Raw genomic sequence first — 17,650 nt, forward strand, 5'->3', positions numbered from 1 at the left:
CCGAATTAAATGATGTCAGGTTCTCAGAATAGCCAGTATGTAATTAGCCCATTGTAGCCCATGGTGGAGGCTGAACAGAATTTACTGCCATCAGCGAGATCAGGGAAGGGCTCTGGCAGGAGAAGGATGGAACTGCCCACTGTGGTGATTTGAGAAGAAGCAGTAGAGCCTTTGGAATTGGCAGGAGTTCTGAAAATCAGGGTGAGGCCCAAAAACGCCATACCAGCAACAGAGAAGGATGTGGCCCAAAACGCCATACCAGCAACAGAGAAGGATGTGGCCCAAAACACCATACCAGCAACAGAGAAGGACTCAGGCATCTCAGGAGCTGAGGCCTCTTGATCGGGGTCCTGCTGTTCTAAGAGATAGAAGGGCAGCATGTTTTCTCATTTGCGAAACACTCACTGAGGATCAGTTATCTTCTGTCTGCTCAGCTAGATGCCAGCAAGACAAAGATGAGTAAGACAGTCTCTGACTTCCCAGTTTTGTAAATCGTAATAGTAGCTTCCATTTATTGAGCCTCTGTTGTGTTCCAGGGCACTGGGAAAGGCAGCTTACCTAAAGTATTTCTAATTATAACTCCATCTCACAGATCAGTATATTAAGACATAGAGACCTTATGTAATTTACACAAAGTCAGGTAATTAGTATATGTATCTCTTCTTACCCATCAACTGTAGGACAATACATCTACAATTTGTGATGGAAGTAGCGTTCCTGGAGAGATGTTTTTTTTTTTTTTAATTACTACATTCTTAATTGCAGCTTCCTCTTTAGACATCATCTTCTAAGCATTTATTTCTATCCCTTTTTTATTTATTTATTTTTTTCTTTTATCTTCACTGCTATACCCACAGTTGACTGGTTTAATTGCAATGAGCATCCATTTGCGATAAAAGACTTAACTACTTTCCATCTTTATCTTAATTTGATTGAATTGTGACACCTAAGTTGTTTTTTTAAATCACTAGAATCAACACCATCATTTTTCTACGTCCTACTCATTGTCCTAAAAATCAAGGCGGAATACTCAAATAATTGCACAGACACTGCTGGATGCAGATGGCAGTGCTGCTGAAATGGGTGGTACTGTGGATTTGAGCGAGGGTGACCACGCAACAGCTTGAACTGTTCCCTCATTGGGCATTGTACGTGCATCTGAGTTCAGTGCACAGTACAAAGAAAGACTGTAGAGAGATGTTGACATGTGGGTTTGAAAATGGGTGAATTGGATATCAGATGTTTAGAAAGAAACAATGATAGAATTGAAAGATATTAAGTAGTATTTGCCCAAGGGACCCAGAAATGCCCAAAATCTATCCTGCCGGTTACTTTTCTATGTGGGGAAGGGTATAAGGGGAATCCAAACATAAGGGACTGGTGGAAAGAAAATGAACCTTCTGTTGTAGACCTTGTACCTTAGCCTCCAATGCAAAGTACTTTACGGACAAGCTGGCCTACAGACCTCTTCCCCATCCTTAGCCAAATCCAGATCTAACCACTGTCTGGACTGGTTACGTGAAAGGGCAAAGACAAAAGGTGGCAGGAGCCCAGAGAGGAGGGGTTCCGCACCCACACACTGGAAGTTTTCCTTCACAGTGTCCACTAGGGTGGCCTGTGGGTGTTCTGGAATCCAGTCTCCTCAGAGAGAGGGCGGTTCTTTCCTGGTGTTCATTCTAACACAGGACGGAAATCGAGGACTGCCTTCAGAGCTAAGCCAGAAGTGGAATCTGCGTTTTTCTGACCCCAAAGCCCATGCTGCTTCTATGATGTAAAGCTGCCTCTTCTTTCAAGATCAGTGGGTCAGGAGAACAGAACCTGGACAGGGCACAAAACGACCGTTTCATAGGAGTAGACCTGGAAATCCTGTTTTCAAGCTCAGTATTTTTCAGAAATAGCACTTGTTGTCTCAGACCATTATTTCATACTGGTTACACAGAAAGACTGAATCTATAGCAGCCCAAGCAGGAAGCTCATTTTTATTTTTATTTTTATTTTTTTGGGGAAGCTCATTTTTAATGATTATCAGAATAGCACCCAGTTTTCTCCATCAGTATTTCTGTGGCCTGCGCCATAGCTGTAGACAACTTTACTTTGAGAATACAGACTTGCTGCATTTCCATGAAGCTAAAGCTACAAGTGATGAGCACCTTTGAAGCTCCTATTAATTTAGCATGCACTCTCTAGTGAAAATGGCATTTAAGTACGGTATTGGGTTCTGAACAATATTAGGTTAACAAAATATCGTTAGCAAAATGTCACCTAAGCTCCCAGCAGGCCCACAGAATTTTTTTGCTACTGATGGAGAGTGCCTCTTGGCCTCTGGTCCCTGGTCTGGCCCCAGCTACGAAATAATAAGCAGGTCTCCAGGTCAGCTCTGGGTAAATGAAAGGCTGTGGTTTGATCTGTAGAAATTTCAGGTCTTGAAGGATGGCAAACTGCCTGACACAGCACATGGTGGATTACCTTTTGAACTTCCACATCACCAGATTATTTTGGTTTAGGTTGTTTATAAAACAGCCCACAGAACTTCCCAGTCTGTCACAGCTCTGGAGTCACCAGCGCCCTATCATTTTACCAACCCCACAGGGCCAAGCAACATCTAGGAATGTGATTTTAATCAGACTTTGTCTCTTGGTCTCTGTCTGTGTGCTTACATACCCACGAAAACACACGAACACACATATGCACGTTCCCACGAAGTTGGGTAACCCAGCCTTGGTGGGGGGGAAAATCTGCCCAAATTTATTAAGACCATCTATGTTTCAACCACAAAAAGAGATATAACTGTATTTTCTCTCAAGTACAACCTTTTGAATCTTTTAGAATATCCCCTTTTATGGCATATTTCAAATGCCTACTAATATACTCTTTGTAACAGTTATGTACATGAACCATTTTCTTACTGTTATTTTTTTAACTATGAGAGGTGACCGACCGTATTTTACGTTTTGTTAACAAAATGTGATAAGTTTTTATCAGGTCTCTATAGATGTTCTTGCCTCCTTTCTAGGACCGATTTAGTATACCCTCCAGTTTAATAAGTTAAAATATAACAGACAATTATAATTTCCTTTCCTCTTGAAAAATGGAATTCTACTTAGAGTATGAAATGAAGCTTTTCAGCTCTGTGCCTTAGGAACTCTTTTAAGCAATTTCTAGCAGCGGTTATTGTTGGGCTCCTGTTGAGCGTGTGCCATTTGTCTTCTGCCTTTCCACAGCCATGCTGTTTTGAGATTGGGCTTAGGAAGATTTAAATGGAAATCAGTTAAGTGGTAATTTTACAGTCTCCGTATATTATCCTATGTACAGTCTAGACTTGTTATCTCACCCGTCAAGCCACTGGTGTGTTATTACTCATGAGATGCCCGGGTCACATTTGCGGACTGTTTTACCAAGGATTAGCTTTACTTCCCTCCACTTTGTCCCTGGGAGGAGACCGAATGGAATGAATGCTTGACCTACCCCTGTTTAAAGGGTTTGAAGACTCTAAGCCCAAGGACATGCTAATTCCATCGCTGTAACAAATCTTAATTCTGCCATGTTTTGTATGGGGCACGTGAGTAACATTCACGCAGTTCTGACTTTCTGAACTGACCTCTGCCTTGTCCAGGTTAGCGCTCGGTAAGCAGCTCTGCGCCTCATTTATTTCTGCCCTGATTGCTCTGCCACAGCTTCAGGTGCACTTTGGGGCAAATCCTTCTTGAAAGTCACTGTAGTAAACATTTAAATACGTGCACCAGTTGCACCGTATGTCTAGAAATTTGAAATTGGTTTCTACCCAGTTTATTGTGTTTCTGGAATTATGTACATTAACAGGCAGATGAAGTCAATATTTTTGAGATTCCAATTTTCATTCCAAAAAATAGAAATAAAATGACTGTTACGAACTACATTTAGAGGTCATTGGATTTTTCTTAATACGCTGATGTGTAGAAGCCATTTAGTCTCCTTTGATTTGGTTTTTACATCTAGTGGTTCAAAGATATGGAGAGAACAAGGTGGGGGTTCAGGTGGGTCTTTGTGTGCCTGTTTTCCCAGGAGTTTCAGTATACAGATGCTAAAGAATTATCTGGGGTTTTATAGATCAGAAGGTAACAATTGCTCCATTGATTTTCAAAAGGCCTGGAATCCTGTAGGCAGAACCACGTTAGTCTGTGCCCATAAAGGAGCCTGCAGCTTTTCACTGGTGTACTTGTTAAAGATTACCAGCCTTGATAGGACTAAATTTCAAAAGCTGGCATAGTTGAGAAAAGAATAAGCAAAGTAGCAACAAACAGCCCAGCGATTGTGGCTTGCTATTGTTTGGGCTTTTGGGAGACCAGGCATCAAAGGAAATTTTCTCCTGAGGGCATGGTTGGAGATACAGTGCAGCTCAATTGTTTTGTGTTGTGTTCAAGTTTCAGGTTACAGAAACAATGGTGCATTAATTCCTTGTAAGCAGTGGGACATTATAGCTGCCCCCTTGGAAGGCATTGGGATTCTTGTCCAAGTCTATACTTAAAAGCGCTATTAATCTTAAAATTGCATGCAATTGTTTCATTTTTCTTTCCCTCCTCCCAAGCATGATTACTTACCTATTTGCTGAAAAAGGTTGCTGTGGCTTTAAGATCTTAAAGGAGACCAGGATAGGAGTTTTCTTATGAAGGAGGCTCTTATGCTACGTTGCCTGCTGGTTCTGCTCTGTGTGGATCCCATTTAAGTTTTTTTCCTTGGCTTTCTGATTCCTTTTCCTTCCCAGTTTCCATAAAAGATGTAAATAAATATTTTGTTTCTTTTCTCCCCGCTCTCTTTCTTTGTCACACCAGACTATGAACCCTCCTCTTCCCCCACCCCCTCTTCTGGCCTCCACACCGCCAGGCGCTGCTGCTGCTGCTGCTGGAATGGGACCCAGGCCCACAGCGGGGCCCGCTGACCAGATTGCACATTTGCGGCCTCAGACTCGCCCCAGTGTGTAAGTGAGGATATCTTTTATTACTGCTCAAACGTTCATTTCAAACCAAGCCCAACAGCAGAGGTAGAGAAACACCTTTCTGATAGGAACTGGTGACAGGCTTATGGCTTACCCAAGTGGTTTGTGTTCTGCAAACTTCTGCCCAGCCACGCATATATTTGGGAGACTGCTGAAACCAAATGGGCCTAACACATGCTCTGGCTAGGCAGCCACCCTGCTGAGGGAAGGCCTTGCAGAGTTTAGGGAAACATCTCTGTCTGCTTCTTCCTAATATCATATGTATATGGAACTGCCTTTGGAGCCTTTTGTCTTCATTTTCCTTCCTTGCCTTAGGATGCTAAGGAATGAGAAGGTATTCCCGTATTCCACACAAATCAGACCTAGTTGTAGTATGCGTGTAAAAAGCTGTAAATCCTCAGCAAGAAGTAGCCACAAAAATCTAATTATCGTGTTCAGAGTTTACCGGTGGCAGAATACAGGTAGATTTGTATGGATCCTATCTTGTGTGAGTTTCTACAGGAAGAGTTTAGAGCCCTGGTAAAAAGTACTGGTTAGCGTTGCCTGCCTGGTTTCCACGTGTGATGGCACAATCACTTTGCACTGTGGGGTTGTTTTGCCCTCTCTGTGATAGGGACTTCCTTTCCCTTCGACTTCTTCAAACGCAGTATTTTTCATGGCCGAGCAGACAAAAGCAGGTGCAGCCCAAGCCTCTCCCTTCGGCTTGCGTGTAGAAGCAGCATGCTGTGCTTCCCAGTGGGATTTTGTACCATATGTCCTCATTTGGGGCTACTTCCCAGGTCTAAGGAGTGCCATTTGAAGAGCTCTATTTTCCCAGTGGGTATCTAATCCCCAACAGCCAGTTAGGCACTCTGGGAAACTCCATTAATCTTTCACACCCCGCAGATACCATTTGGTAGGATAGTCACCCTCACCCTTGGCAGTTCTTAATCAGGACAGCCTCTGCCTTCTAAATGTAGATGGCAGAACCTCTTTTAATGGGCAATTACCAATGCTACTCACAGGCTAAAGGGGTGTACTTGCCGTTTACATCTGTACAAAATGTTCAAGACTTTATACCTAGGAAGAGTGCTGAGCATCGTGGGGTTTGTCTGTTACTCAGCCTGAAATCAAACCTTCTTTTTCAATTCTAGGTACGTTGCTATATATCCATACACTCCCCGGAAAGAGGACGAGCTGGAACTGAGAAAAGGGGAGATGTTTTTAGTGTTTGAACGTTGCCAGGATGGCTGGTTCAAAGGGACCTCGATGCATACCAGCATGATAGGGGTTTTCCCTGGCAATTATGTGGCACCAGTCACAAGGTATGGTTTTGAATAGAACAAAAAATGGTTTACTAAGTTCTAAACAGAGAAGCTTTGTTCTCTTCCGTGGCTCTCAGCCTATCCAGATCCCTTCTCACGTTATAATTGCCTGTTACATAGCCAATGTTTGAAAAATCCATACCTATGTTTGCTGAAATCTCTTCTAACTCTAAGATTCTTAGCTTACCTTTCACATGGACATATGTGAAATTGTAGGTTTCTACCAACAAATCTACTGGGTTTTAAGTTATTTGCTTTAAGTTATATGTAGAAGACTCAACTAGACAATTTTCAATTTTTTTCTGCTTGAAAATAAAAAGTATAATATTTAATATAAACAAAAGCTTTATTAATACTTATATGTTTCTATAATGCTTACTATTATGCCAGGCAGGCAGATTTCTAAATGTGTTGCACATATTACCTCTAAGTCCTTAAGCAACTCATTGTTATAGTTTCTATTATTATCCCTGCTTAATAGATGAGGAAATGGAGCCACAAAGAGATTCAGTAACTTGTATGAGATCACATAGTGAAGTCGTGCTCAAACCCAGGTGGTCTGGCTCTATATTCCAATAGCTTGATTACCTCTGAATCCTGCCAATTAATTTCTATAAAACAGAAATAAAATTCCTTCAATATGACATAGATCCTTTGTCCTTCTCAACTGAAGGTCATCATGCAACCTAGGGGAATTTGGCAATGTCTGGGCACATGTTTGATTGTCATTATGGGGAGGAGGTTGCCCTTGGCACCTGGTGCGTAGAAGCCAGGGAGGCTGCTAAACATCCTGCAGCACACAGGACAGCCTCCCACAGAAAGGAGTTATCTGGCCCAAAATGTCAAGGGGTTGAGAAACCCTGTTACAGAGAAATGGAAAGTAAGCACTTTTGGATATACAATATTTTCTGTATTTTATTCAGAGATAGTCCACCTCTGGTCGCTGAGGAAAGTAGCCTTGGAAACTGAATGAAGTGACCTATAATGGCATCGACATTGAGCTAGCCTCGGTTTTGGGCCACAAAGCTCTTAATAAATGGTCCAGGTTTAACTGTGTTAAATCATTGCTTAAACCCCCTGATTTTAAATAAATGGCTTAATGAACTGACATGTTTGTCAGCCGTTGGCCTTGATTTATAGGTTGGCCGGCAGCCTAATCAAATGAAAATCACTATCGCTGCAGATGGTGACAGGATGCTAGCTTTAATTTGACTTGCAGATTTTTAATCAATATAAACCTTCTTTTCTGTATCTGTGAAAATCTAATTCAGGATCCAGAAGATGGCAGATAGACCCTCCCTGGTGGGGAAAATCAAAAACAAAAACAAGCCACAAAAATAACTAAGGGAAGTAAAATAAACCAAACAACAACAACAAAAAATTAAGTTAGTAAAGGAAAACATTTTTGTAAGATTCAAAAGCAAATTATTAAAAATCCCTGGAGAGATGCTTACTTGCAGTAAATTCTTTGTCATTCATCATGGTAAATACTAAGGACGTTCGAGTTAATGAAGTATTTACTTAGTAGGAAGTTACTATAAATAAAATTGTTTAAATGAATTTAGAATATCAAAAACACACATTACACAAAGCTATACCAACCTAATTTACTTTAATTCAACCAGTATTTATTTAGAGCTGGCTGTACCACTGCAAATCCTGGAGAAATGGAAAAGAACCATTTCACACTGACCATGTCTTCAAGGAACTTTTACTGAGTCAGAAGTACTTAATAAGGAATTTACTAAAAAAATAAATAAATAAATAACACACCACATTTTGTAATCAGGGGTCATGAAAGGAAGAAGTCCCCATGAAATAGTCATAAGGTCTTAAGACTGAGCCTTAGGTGAGGCTTCTTGAAATGGTGGGATTTCTGCTGGATCTTGAAACATAAATGAAATCAAAGTAGGTCAAGAGAAGCCAGAGAGGACATTCCAGAAGTGTGTATATATGTGTGTTGTGCACAAGCACTTGTGGGATGTGGAGCTGGGGGCAGGGAGGGAGACGGGCAGAAAACATGAGCAAGGCTATGGCAATGTGGTGACTATAAGGTAACACAGTGGCTTTTTGGCTAGATAAAATAGGAGAACCCAGGGCCTTACGTCATAGGAGAGGTTTGGCCTTGGTGTGGAAAGCTGACCCCAGTGACTGTATATTCTTGAGCAGAGTGTGATGCATGATTTTCTGTGACGCATGATTTTTCAGAATCCATTTCAAGACCTTTCTCTGCCTCAGGGCCATCATTACTTTGAATTTGCCATTCTTAGGCTTGATAAAAATAATTCCATTCATTTTTTTATTATTATTTTTTTTTATGTTCTGTCTTAAAGCTCTGAATCATTTTTCTTGCATTTAATTGTCCTGTCTCCCACGTTGCTGATGGATTGGGATTTCTGTGTTTCTGTCTTGGCAGGGCGGTGACAAATGCTTCCCAAGCTAAAGTCCCTGTGTCTACAGCTGGTCAGACAAGTCGGGGGGTGACCATGGTCAGCCCTTCCACCGCAGGAGGGCCTGCCCCGAAGCTCCAGGGAAATGGTCTGGCTGGGAGCCCCAGCGTGGTCCCCACAGCCGTGGTGTCAGCAGCTCACATCCAGACCAGTCCTCAGGCTAAGGTGTTATTGCACATGACTGGACAGATGACAGTCAACCAGGCCCGCAATGCTGTGAGGACAGGTAAGGGGGAAACCAGCCTGCAAAGGATCAGCGAAAGGGCTTGCTTGCCTAGCGTCTGATCTTCCATGACAGATGTTGACAAAAGCAGGTGTACTATTAAAGTAATGAGTAGCAGGAAATAGAAGTAGGCACAGTCTAGTCAATGGCACTCTACATCTGCTGTTTTTGGCTAAGTCTGCCTTGCACGTTAATTCAAGCCTGCTCCACAGATTGAGAGAAATTAGGCTGATCCTAAGAAGGTTCATAGGACTTGAAAATAGGACTTCTGTAATCACGATCATGTGATCTCAGATCTCACAGCTGCCAGCTGGGTGCCCACTGTGCGCTAGCCTGCCCACCTGGGTGCTGATGACTGTCTATGAACTTAGTCACAAGTCTGTTTTAGACCCAGTGGGTTCTTAAATAGTGTTTCTTCTTTCTCTGGCATTGAAAACCTACCAAACGTCTTGGGTAACAGTGGGAGTAAACCCATGACTTGTATCCAAAACACCAAAAGAAAGAAAATGCTTAACAAGAAAAGGGAGAATCATTTTTTAAAAAGCACTGGCGGCCGGCATTTGACACTGTAGAGCACCATCCGAACGGTCTCCGGGTCTCTGAATTCCAAGGAAAGGCCTTTTCTAACTGAAGGGCCTCGGGGTTCCAGCCAAGTTTCCAGGCACCCAACAGATTCAAGGGCTGATTTGGAAGGAGAATGATGTCTTGAGATCCAGCTAAGATTGAGTGCTTTTACGCCGCCATTATTTATTGTGATACATGCAGTGGTAACCTTTCATTATGGTCTGGTGCAGTGAAATGACTCATGTTTTGGTGAGTAGCAGTTATTGAGAAGTTGAATTTTACTGTGCTCCCTCCTGTCATCTACTAGTTGCGGCACACAATCAGGAACGCCCTACAGCAGCGGTGACGCCCATCCAGGTACAGAGCACCGCTGGCCTGGGCCCTGCACCTGGGAGCCTGCCCCATCATCCCATGGCCGCCTCACAGCCTCCGCCTCCAATGGCAGGCCCTGCCGCCCACATCGCTGCCGTCGCTATGAGTCGAGCCAATGCCCCCCTGGCCTGTGCTGCCGCTGGGTCACTGGCCTCCCCGGGCATCGCCGCCGCCTCTCTGGAGACCGAGCCCAGTGGCCGGACCATGACCATTCTTTCTGGACTTCCCACCTCTCCTGACAGCGCTGTATCAGCTTGTGGGAGCAGTGCACCAGCCAAGCCAGACAAGGATAGTAAAGTAAGACCCACATCCTGTTTCTCTGCTTATGTGGTGCCCCATCATTCCTGCTGATGAAAGGCCTCATTCAGCAGTCCAAGTGTTTGCCATGTGCGAGTCACTGTGCAGGTGCTGGATTCCTGCCTCTCTGCATTTAAACGCCCACTAGCTGTCAGACCCTGAGTTAGATGCTGGGGAGACCACACTGAATAAGACTTAGTCACTTCTCCTCCTGCAGCTACATCTCATGAAGGAATTTCCTTTCTCCTTCGTTACTCACTCTTTGATCATTTTGTTGTCCTTAACGCTGCCTGTTCAGTCAGTTTGGCATCTTGTTAACAGTTCTAAAAAAAATGTTTTAACATACAAAAGGGTGGGGGGTGTTTAAACTGTAGATCAGAAGTGTTATTTGTGGATTTATTTTTTTTTCCTACGGTGTATTTTATTATAATCAGCATGGATAGTTTTACTCTTGACTTGAAACGTAGGGGGAAATTATTTTCTAAACCCATTGATCTTTTAAAAATCTCTCCTTTGGGGCTGAATTTCAGAAAAAATATAAATCGAAAGCTGTGTTTGAAAGACTAACCTGTTGTTAGGTGTGGAGACAGGAGGTTGGAAGCAAGGGGACTCGATGGTGATTAAATATGAACAGGAAGAGAAGAGGGATAACAAAGTCTGGATAATTGTATTATATTCATGATTTTTTTCCTCAGTATTTTATGCATTTCTCCTAAACAAGCAAACAAAAAGCCCTGTTCTGGGAAATTCTAGGGTAATCATAAACTCTTAGCCACCTGGCTTAGTAGTAATGGATGTCGCTCTTTTTAAATGGTTAGGTAAACCTGTAAATAGAGGTTTATAAGGAAATAAACTTTACAGCCTACTAAAAAGTTAATATTTAATTGTTGGGTTAACATGAGCGTTTTTGAAAAAAAGACTGGTATCTGTTCAGCGTTTATAATTAACTACATTAAACTTGTACTCAAGCTGACTTGTTCAACTTTGTCAGTATTTTTAAAAGGCTTCTTTTATGGTTTAGAGTTTTAGGTTTTGGAACTATGTCTCAGGGCCCACGTCACTCTTCGGTCCCTGCCCTTCCTGGAAAGAACCCATTGACTCTCGGGGGCTTGACAGGAACCTGTGCTCGACAGAATGATGGCTGCCCAGACATGCCCATGTCCTCTTCCCTGAAACTTGAGACTAGGTTTTCTGACCTAGCAAAACGGATTTTACAGGTCTGGCTTTGAAGTGAGGGGATTAGCCTGGATTATCAGGGTGGGATGAATATAATCACAAAGATCTTCCCGAAAGGAAAGCAGGGAGGATCCCGGTCAGAGAAGATGGGACTTCAGAAGGGGGGGATCAGAGTGATTCGAGGAAGGAGCCACAAGCCAAGAAGTGCAAGCAGTTTCTAGAACCTGCACAAGACAAGGAAACGAATTATTCCCTGGGGCCTCCAGAAAGAATGCAGTCCTGCCAACACCTTGATGTTTGGACCTGATTTTTATCACGAAGATTATGGCGATTTGTGATAACAGCAACTAATACGGGACCTCAGGGGTTATTCCCGTGGAGTACCTCTCCTTGACAGATGGCCACTGGGCTCTATCTGTATACCATATTGACCACGAGCACCCTGGCTCCAGAGTGTCCTGTGCTGTTTTCTTTGTTTTGAGGTGCTATGTAGAAAATGTTGATCTCTTTGCTGTAGGATGCCTTGAGGTATTTTGGGTTTTTTTTTTTTTTTTTAAGGCTACACTCTTGAAGTTATTTTTATTGTTCCTGATGTCACACAATATAAAGTTTCTCTTCCCAAATCTACTCCCTCGCGTACTGTTGCAAGTCCACTATTTAGCCCACATCCCTCCATCGTGTCTACAAGGATATCATGGCAGAACTTACCAAAAGCCCATTGAGATCCAAAAAGATCAAGAGAAGGGCCGAATGTCTCTTGCATCCTCCTGTCCAACCGGGGGTGGCCCCATCGTTTCAGCTGTTACTGACTGTTAGCAAGTATCTCCTGGAGGAGGCTCTGAGGGGCAGAGTCTGATTTCCTTTCCTAAGTAAACCTTTCGTTTAATACACTGTAGTAGAATTGTCCAGACAGCCTTCAAAGTGCACTGTTGCTGTCTTTTTGAAAATTAGGACTACACATCCCTTTTTGAGCCTGTTTAGTTGACCGGATCCCAGTTTCACCAGGATCTGTCAAAGATCATGGGTCTCATTTCGGCTGTGAATTTCCTTTGCATGCTGGGGTGAATTCAGCCTGTTGAGAATAGGCATTTGATCTCTAAATCCCAATCTCTTCACCCATCTCTCTCTTATTAAGGTTTGTTCTTCCTTTCCAGTCTGAAGATTATCCTTCCCTTTCTTACACCATCTGAGAACCATCATCCGTGCCAAACAGCAGGTCTGTCTTTCTTGTCCTGGCTTCTGGCTTCAAACATAACATTAAAGCAGCATGGCTACCTCCTTTTTTTTTTTTTTTTTTGGTCTTTAGCATTTTTGCAACTTTAAGCTCATGTGGATCATGATAATATTCTTTTTTATGAACCCTTCTCTTGATCTTTTTGTAGAAGTCCTTTAAAAATTTTGAGCCCATTAGGCTGCTCCCCAGGGGACCACATCAGCTCCTTTAGATTCCTCTACATTTTCATCTGCTGGGATATATTTGCAATTGTATGGTTAGAATTTCATTCTGGAGAGCCCTCCCATTCCTCTTGAAGTACCTTTCCTTTTGAGTTTCAGGTCATGCATATATTTTCTTTGAACTTTTAAAATCAGTTCTTTTAAACTTTAGAGTTCAAATCTAGCTATAGCCAACCTCTCTTTGAGTACTTACTTCCAAGTTCTCAAAATTTCTGCTTCACCAGCCGAACCTCTTTACCCCGCCCCCCCAACCTGGGCTTTACCTCTCCCCAGTTGATCACAATTAGATCCAGAGTTGCCATTTGCTCAACTTTCTGTGAGCTTAAATTATCAGCAAGTCAAGGGAAAAGTGTATCAGAGATTCCATTTGTGAGACTCCCAGCAAATATCTAGGTATTTGACCATCATCCCCTTGTTATCTCTTCTTTTGTCATTTTATGATCAGCATCATTCATTGACCTAAACTCTCCAGGCAGTGTGGGATGTGTCCCCCAAACGGCAGCTTGTGGATTTCTCTCTTCCCTTTACCCAAATGCTCTGCCATGAGCTACCATTGGTGTACCAGAGACGTGTAACTTCTGCATGTGTGCACAGGCCTATTACAGGTCCTCGTCTAACGGGGCTCTTCCTTTTGAACAGTACTTTATGTGGAAATATCTCTCTCACAAAGTCTCAGAAATGTGTTTCTGTCTCTGACTTAAAATCTCTACCTGATGGAGTCCGGTAACTGCATTCTGTGGTTGGAAAAAGCAGTCTGAAACTCTGTAATATATTTCCAAACGTCATCTCAGATATTTCTTGGTTGAAATCTTGGGCCTTTCTGCCATTGTTGTTCTTCTTTCTGTAAGATCTCTGTCTACTATAGTTATTGGTTTAACAGCTTTATCTGGACATTTTTCTGACTTCGTATTCAGTTTCAAGTCTTCATTATTTGATCAGCTAGTCTCTGGCCCAAACTTTATGAAATACTCATGTATATGCATATATTGTTTTATTTTCTTAATATAAAAAATTAATTATACATATTTATTTAGAAGTTAGAGAAAATCCAAACATCCAGACAAAGCCTAATATTATCTAAAATTTCAAAGAAAACCATTAATATTGTGGTGCATGTATGCCTTTTTCCCCCTCTCATATTCCAAAATATAATAAATATTATTTTGGTGTCGTAAGCTTTCATCAGAAAATAAAGTATTTTTCTTTAGCACCAATGATGCATATTGACCGCTCGTACATTCTCTAAATTCTGTTAAAATTTAAACTGAGGCATATTAAAATTTGTAAGAATTTATTTGATCAAATATCTATTCAAATTGGGCAGTGCCAAACCGTAAGTGGTTAGGAGTGCTCTACCAACTGAAGCTAGGAGCAAGATTTTTATAGGGAAGACAGGAAGTAAAACAAGGAAATTATTTGATTGGCTATAGCTTGAGTTGTTGCCTTATTTGGGGAAGATTAGTTGACTGTTTGTGATTGGTTGTCTTTAGGTTTTTCTTTCTTAACCTTGAGGCACTTAATGTGTTTAGGTTTTGCTTTACTAAGGCATTAGAACCACCTCAGTCTAATGGCCTGTAATGAAACCTTTAATGGTTTAATTAATTTAACAGTTTTAATCCTCGCATAAGAAAAAGGGAAGAAGCCATCTCTGATCCCCCACTCTACCCCGAGTGCTTCCATCTACTAACCCTACCTTAATAATCTCTGAAGATGTTTTAGAAGTCCTCTGACGTTGTTACTCATTCCCATACAAGTCAGCAGGAGTGGGTGTTGGCTGTCATGCTCTGTGCCATGTCTTGGATATGTTCCTGGAAGACAGTATTCCTACAAGTGGTCAACATGTAGTGCCTCCAACCGCCTGTCCCAAATTCCTAATGACTGTCTCTCCTTTAATGAGCCAAACACAGCCGGCCGAGTGGCTCAGTTGGTTAAGAGCTTGCTCAAGAGTGTGAGCTCTAGCAACAGCGGTTCAAGTCCCAGCCCGAGCTGAGCAGCTGCTGAGCTGCCAACAGGTGGCAGGATGGCTCAGCTTAATAAATAAATAAATAAATAATGAGCCAACCACAGGTTTTCTTCAGTCAAACCATTAATGTTTAAGGACCTTTGCTATTATTCTTCGTTTTCTTAAGCAGAAGGTCCATCTAGTTTTTAAATGCCCATTTTCTTCTGTTCTGAACATTTGTCCTGAAGTCCCTAGTGATACTTTCTTTGCTCACATGGTTTTCCTTCCTCCCAGTTTTTGTTTTGCTCAGAAACCAAGATGTAATGTGGGCTTCGTCATTTCATTTTCTTAAAGCGAAGCCCACCCTCCCTGTTACGTGGTCAGAGTCACTGTTCTTGCCCCTGCCGACAGCTGGGATGCAAAAATCTGCCTGCAGAGTTTAGCTTGGAGTGACCTTGGTGACCCGCAGCCCTTAGGTAGAGGTGTCTGCCCTTATCATTCAACAAAGTAGGTGTGCTTCTAGAGATGCTCCCTGTGCTGAACTCGCAGAAGAGAGGCAGGGGCTCAGTTCAAATCTCACTTCCACCCCTTACTAGCAGTATGATTTTAGGCAAGCTTAAAGGTTTAGGCAATGAGAGTAATATCGATGCCTAGTTCATCAGGTGGGTGTGAGGGATAAATGTGAAAATCCTTGGGACAGTATTTAATAGGATCCTTGAATCCAATGGTATTTGACCATCTCTAGAATTTCACATGCCTTTCCCTCCACACACTTCCTTAAAAAATCCTTTACTGAGACCCCCTCATCTCAGACAGCACCCTCTGGTCATTCTCTCTCTCCTCACTCTGCCTTATTTTTCCGCAGGTCTCTCTGCTAGAAAGTGTGAACTGCTTGTTGTCGTGCTCACTGGTATTCCCAGAGACTAGCACGGTGGTGGTTCACATACAGCACTGAATAAATATTTGTTGAAAGAATGAGTGATTATTATTAAACAATCATATGAGTTAGGTTTTTGAGCTTCCTGATCTAAGAACAGCAACTCTGATTATTGGGAGTCTGACTAGATTTTTGGTGACCAGTAGCCTGGAAGACTCGTCTTTTGTCTTTTTCCACTTTTCTCTGTACATCTGAGGGCAAGGGGATGGATAAAGAGGGAGACTTAGTGGGTAGCATGTGGTTAATTGTAAGTTGCTCAAAGGAAATTTACTTTTGTTTGGGAAGAAGCTCTGACTTGATATTTCCCATGTTGTACTCACCCGTGTAATATGACTGATAGTCATTAAACTGATGTTCAGAAATTATCTTTATATGTAAAAATTACTCTTTCTGGTTATCTGATGATTATTTTCTGACCCAAATGGTTTTTCTTTGTTTGTTTTGTTTTTTTAATCTAAGATGCAGTTTTTAAATCATCAAATCTTCTCAGGTGAAAATCATGACTATAAAAGCATCATTTCATCTAGGAATAATTTCTTGGGAAACCCACAGGCGAATAACTATTAAGGTTTATGTCAGAAGATATGCTTTCTTTTTTTATGCATGTTAACCTTACATTTTAAAAGATTGGTTTGCTGAAGTGTACTCTTTATTAATGCATCTATAGTTTTCATTTCTGCTGTTGGATTTTGAAAAAAACAAAGGTGTACTTTGATGATAAATGTCTGAGTTTGCAGAATTATCTCTCTCAAGTGGCACATTGTTCTGCTAAAGCAGAAGATGTCAGAATATGATATTAAAAGCATTGCTCTTTGGAACTAGGGCGGCCTCTTTTCTGTTCCCCACCCCTAGCCCCTGCCCCCACGCCCTGCGACACTTAATCCTCTGCCTTCTGCTCTGTGGGTAGTTGGCATTGGCTGATGATGATAACACATCCCGTAGAAGTCATTAAAGCAATCTGTGTTTAATGTGTTTAATCATTTTAGATGAACCCAGTCATCTTTCTTCTTAATCACTTTAGAGGGTGTTCCCTGAACACTATTCAGTTAACTGATATTTTTTTCTGAGCGCCCAGACTGAGCTTTTAAGAAACATCTTTAGCTCTGGCTTGCTGAGATTGTAATTTATCGATGGACTGGATGTCCTCAGTAGATCTGTGGGGGTCCAGGGATTAGAGTGTGCTTTCTTACATCATGGCAGGCATAGCTGGGAGTTCTGTCTGGCTCACTGCTTCAGATGTGTAAGCTACTGGACACGACTCTTTCCCAGCTCATTCGTTGGCCCTCCAGACCTCAGGCCTCCTTAAAAAAGTACAGCAGCAGCTTTGCCAGGTGTTTCCTCAGGCCACTTCATTGGCCATGGTGTAGAGGGAAATCTTTATCACCACTGGATTTGGGAAATCCAGAATACCCTCTCTTACTTCTTTATCCTTGCGGTGAGCTAAATATTTCCCCTTCCCCCCGACCTGTGTCATCCTCTGTGTCATTCTTGGCTTCTTAGCTCTGGAGGTGCAGTGCTCTGCCCTAGGCATTGGGTGTGGTACAGACATGTCTGAGGTACAGGCACTGCACCCAAGCAGGTAGTCCACCTGGATAGCGTCATTTATTGGAAGGCAGATAGTAACCTCTTGGAAAATGTGAAGTTAAATAATTGAAGTAAAAGCTAGTAAAGTGAGTTGAGGGGAGGCCTAAAAGAGAAATGCAAAAGAACCTTGCTCAGGCTGGGGTGGGGAGAAGAGGGATGTGCGATGAGCCATCCATTGACACCGCTGGTCTGCAGCCTGAGGTGAGCGTGTACAGAAGTGAGAGCCCTTCCCAGTGTGCGGCCCCTCCCTCTGTTTCTAATCCAGGGGATGTGGCCTGTGGTGCAGTCTCCCCAGATGCTCTTTCATCGTCTGATAAATGATTACTTCTGTCTCTCCCTTTTTTTCTGCCATCCTGTCTCTAATGGAACTGTGT

The 17,650-nt window shown here is 42.3% G+C and overlaps 1 protein-coding gene across 4 annotated transcripts in view; it reads left to right on the forward strand.

The window, feature by feature from the left end:
- The window catches only part of SH3RF1 (SH3 domain containing ring finger 1), a 169,203-nt gene that overhangs the window by 138,277 nt on the left and 13,276 nt on the right, over positions 1–17,650 (forward strand). For all 4 annotated transcript variants that reach the window (XM_019665510.1, XM_019665509.1, XM_019665513.1 and 1 more), the window contains exons 7-10: positions 4,809–4,954; positions 6,106–6,276; positions 8,693–8,952; positions 9,821–10,182. In XM_019665510.1, the coding sequence (XP_019521055.1) occupies positions 4,809–4,954; positions 6,106–6,276; positions 8,693–8,952; positions 9,821–10,182 (939 nt within the window). The remainder of the gene's footprint in view (positions 1–4,808; positions 4,955–6,105; positions 6,277–8,692; positions 8,953–9,820; positions 10,183–17,650) is intronic.

The sequence above is a fragment of the Hipposideros armiger genome, unplaced genomic scaffold (genome assembly GCF_001890085.2).
Source record: "Hipposideros armiger isolate ML-2016 unplaced genomic scaffold, ASM189008v1 scaffold_444, whole genome shotgun sequence".
Classification (NCBI taxonomy): domain Eukaryota; kingdom Metazoa; phylum Chordata; class Mammalia; order Chiroptera; family Hipposideridae; genus Hipposideros; species Hipposideros armiger.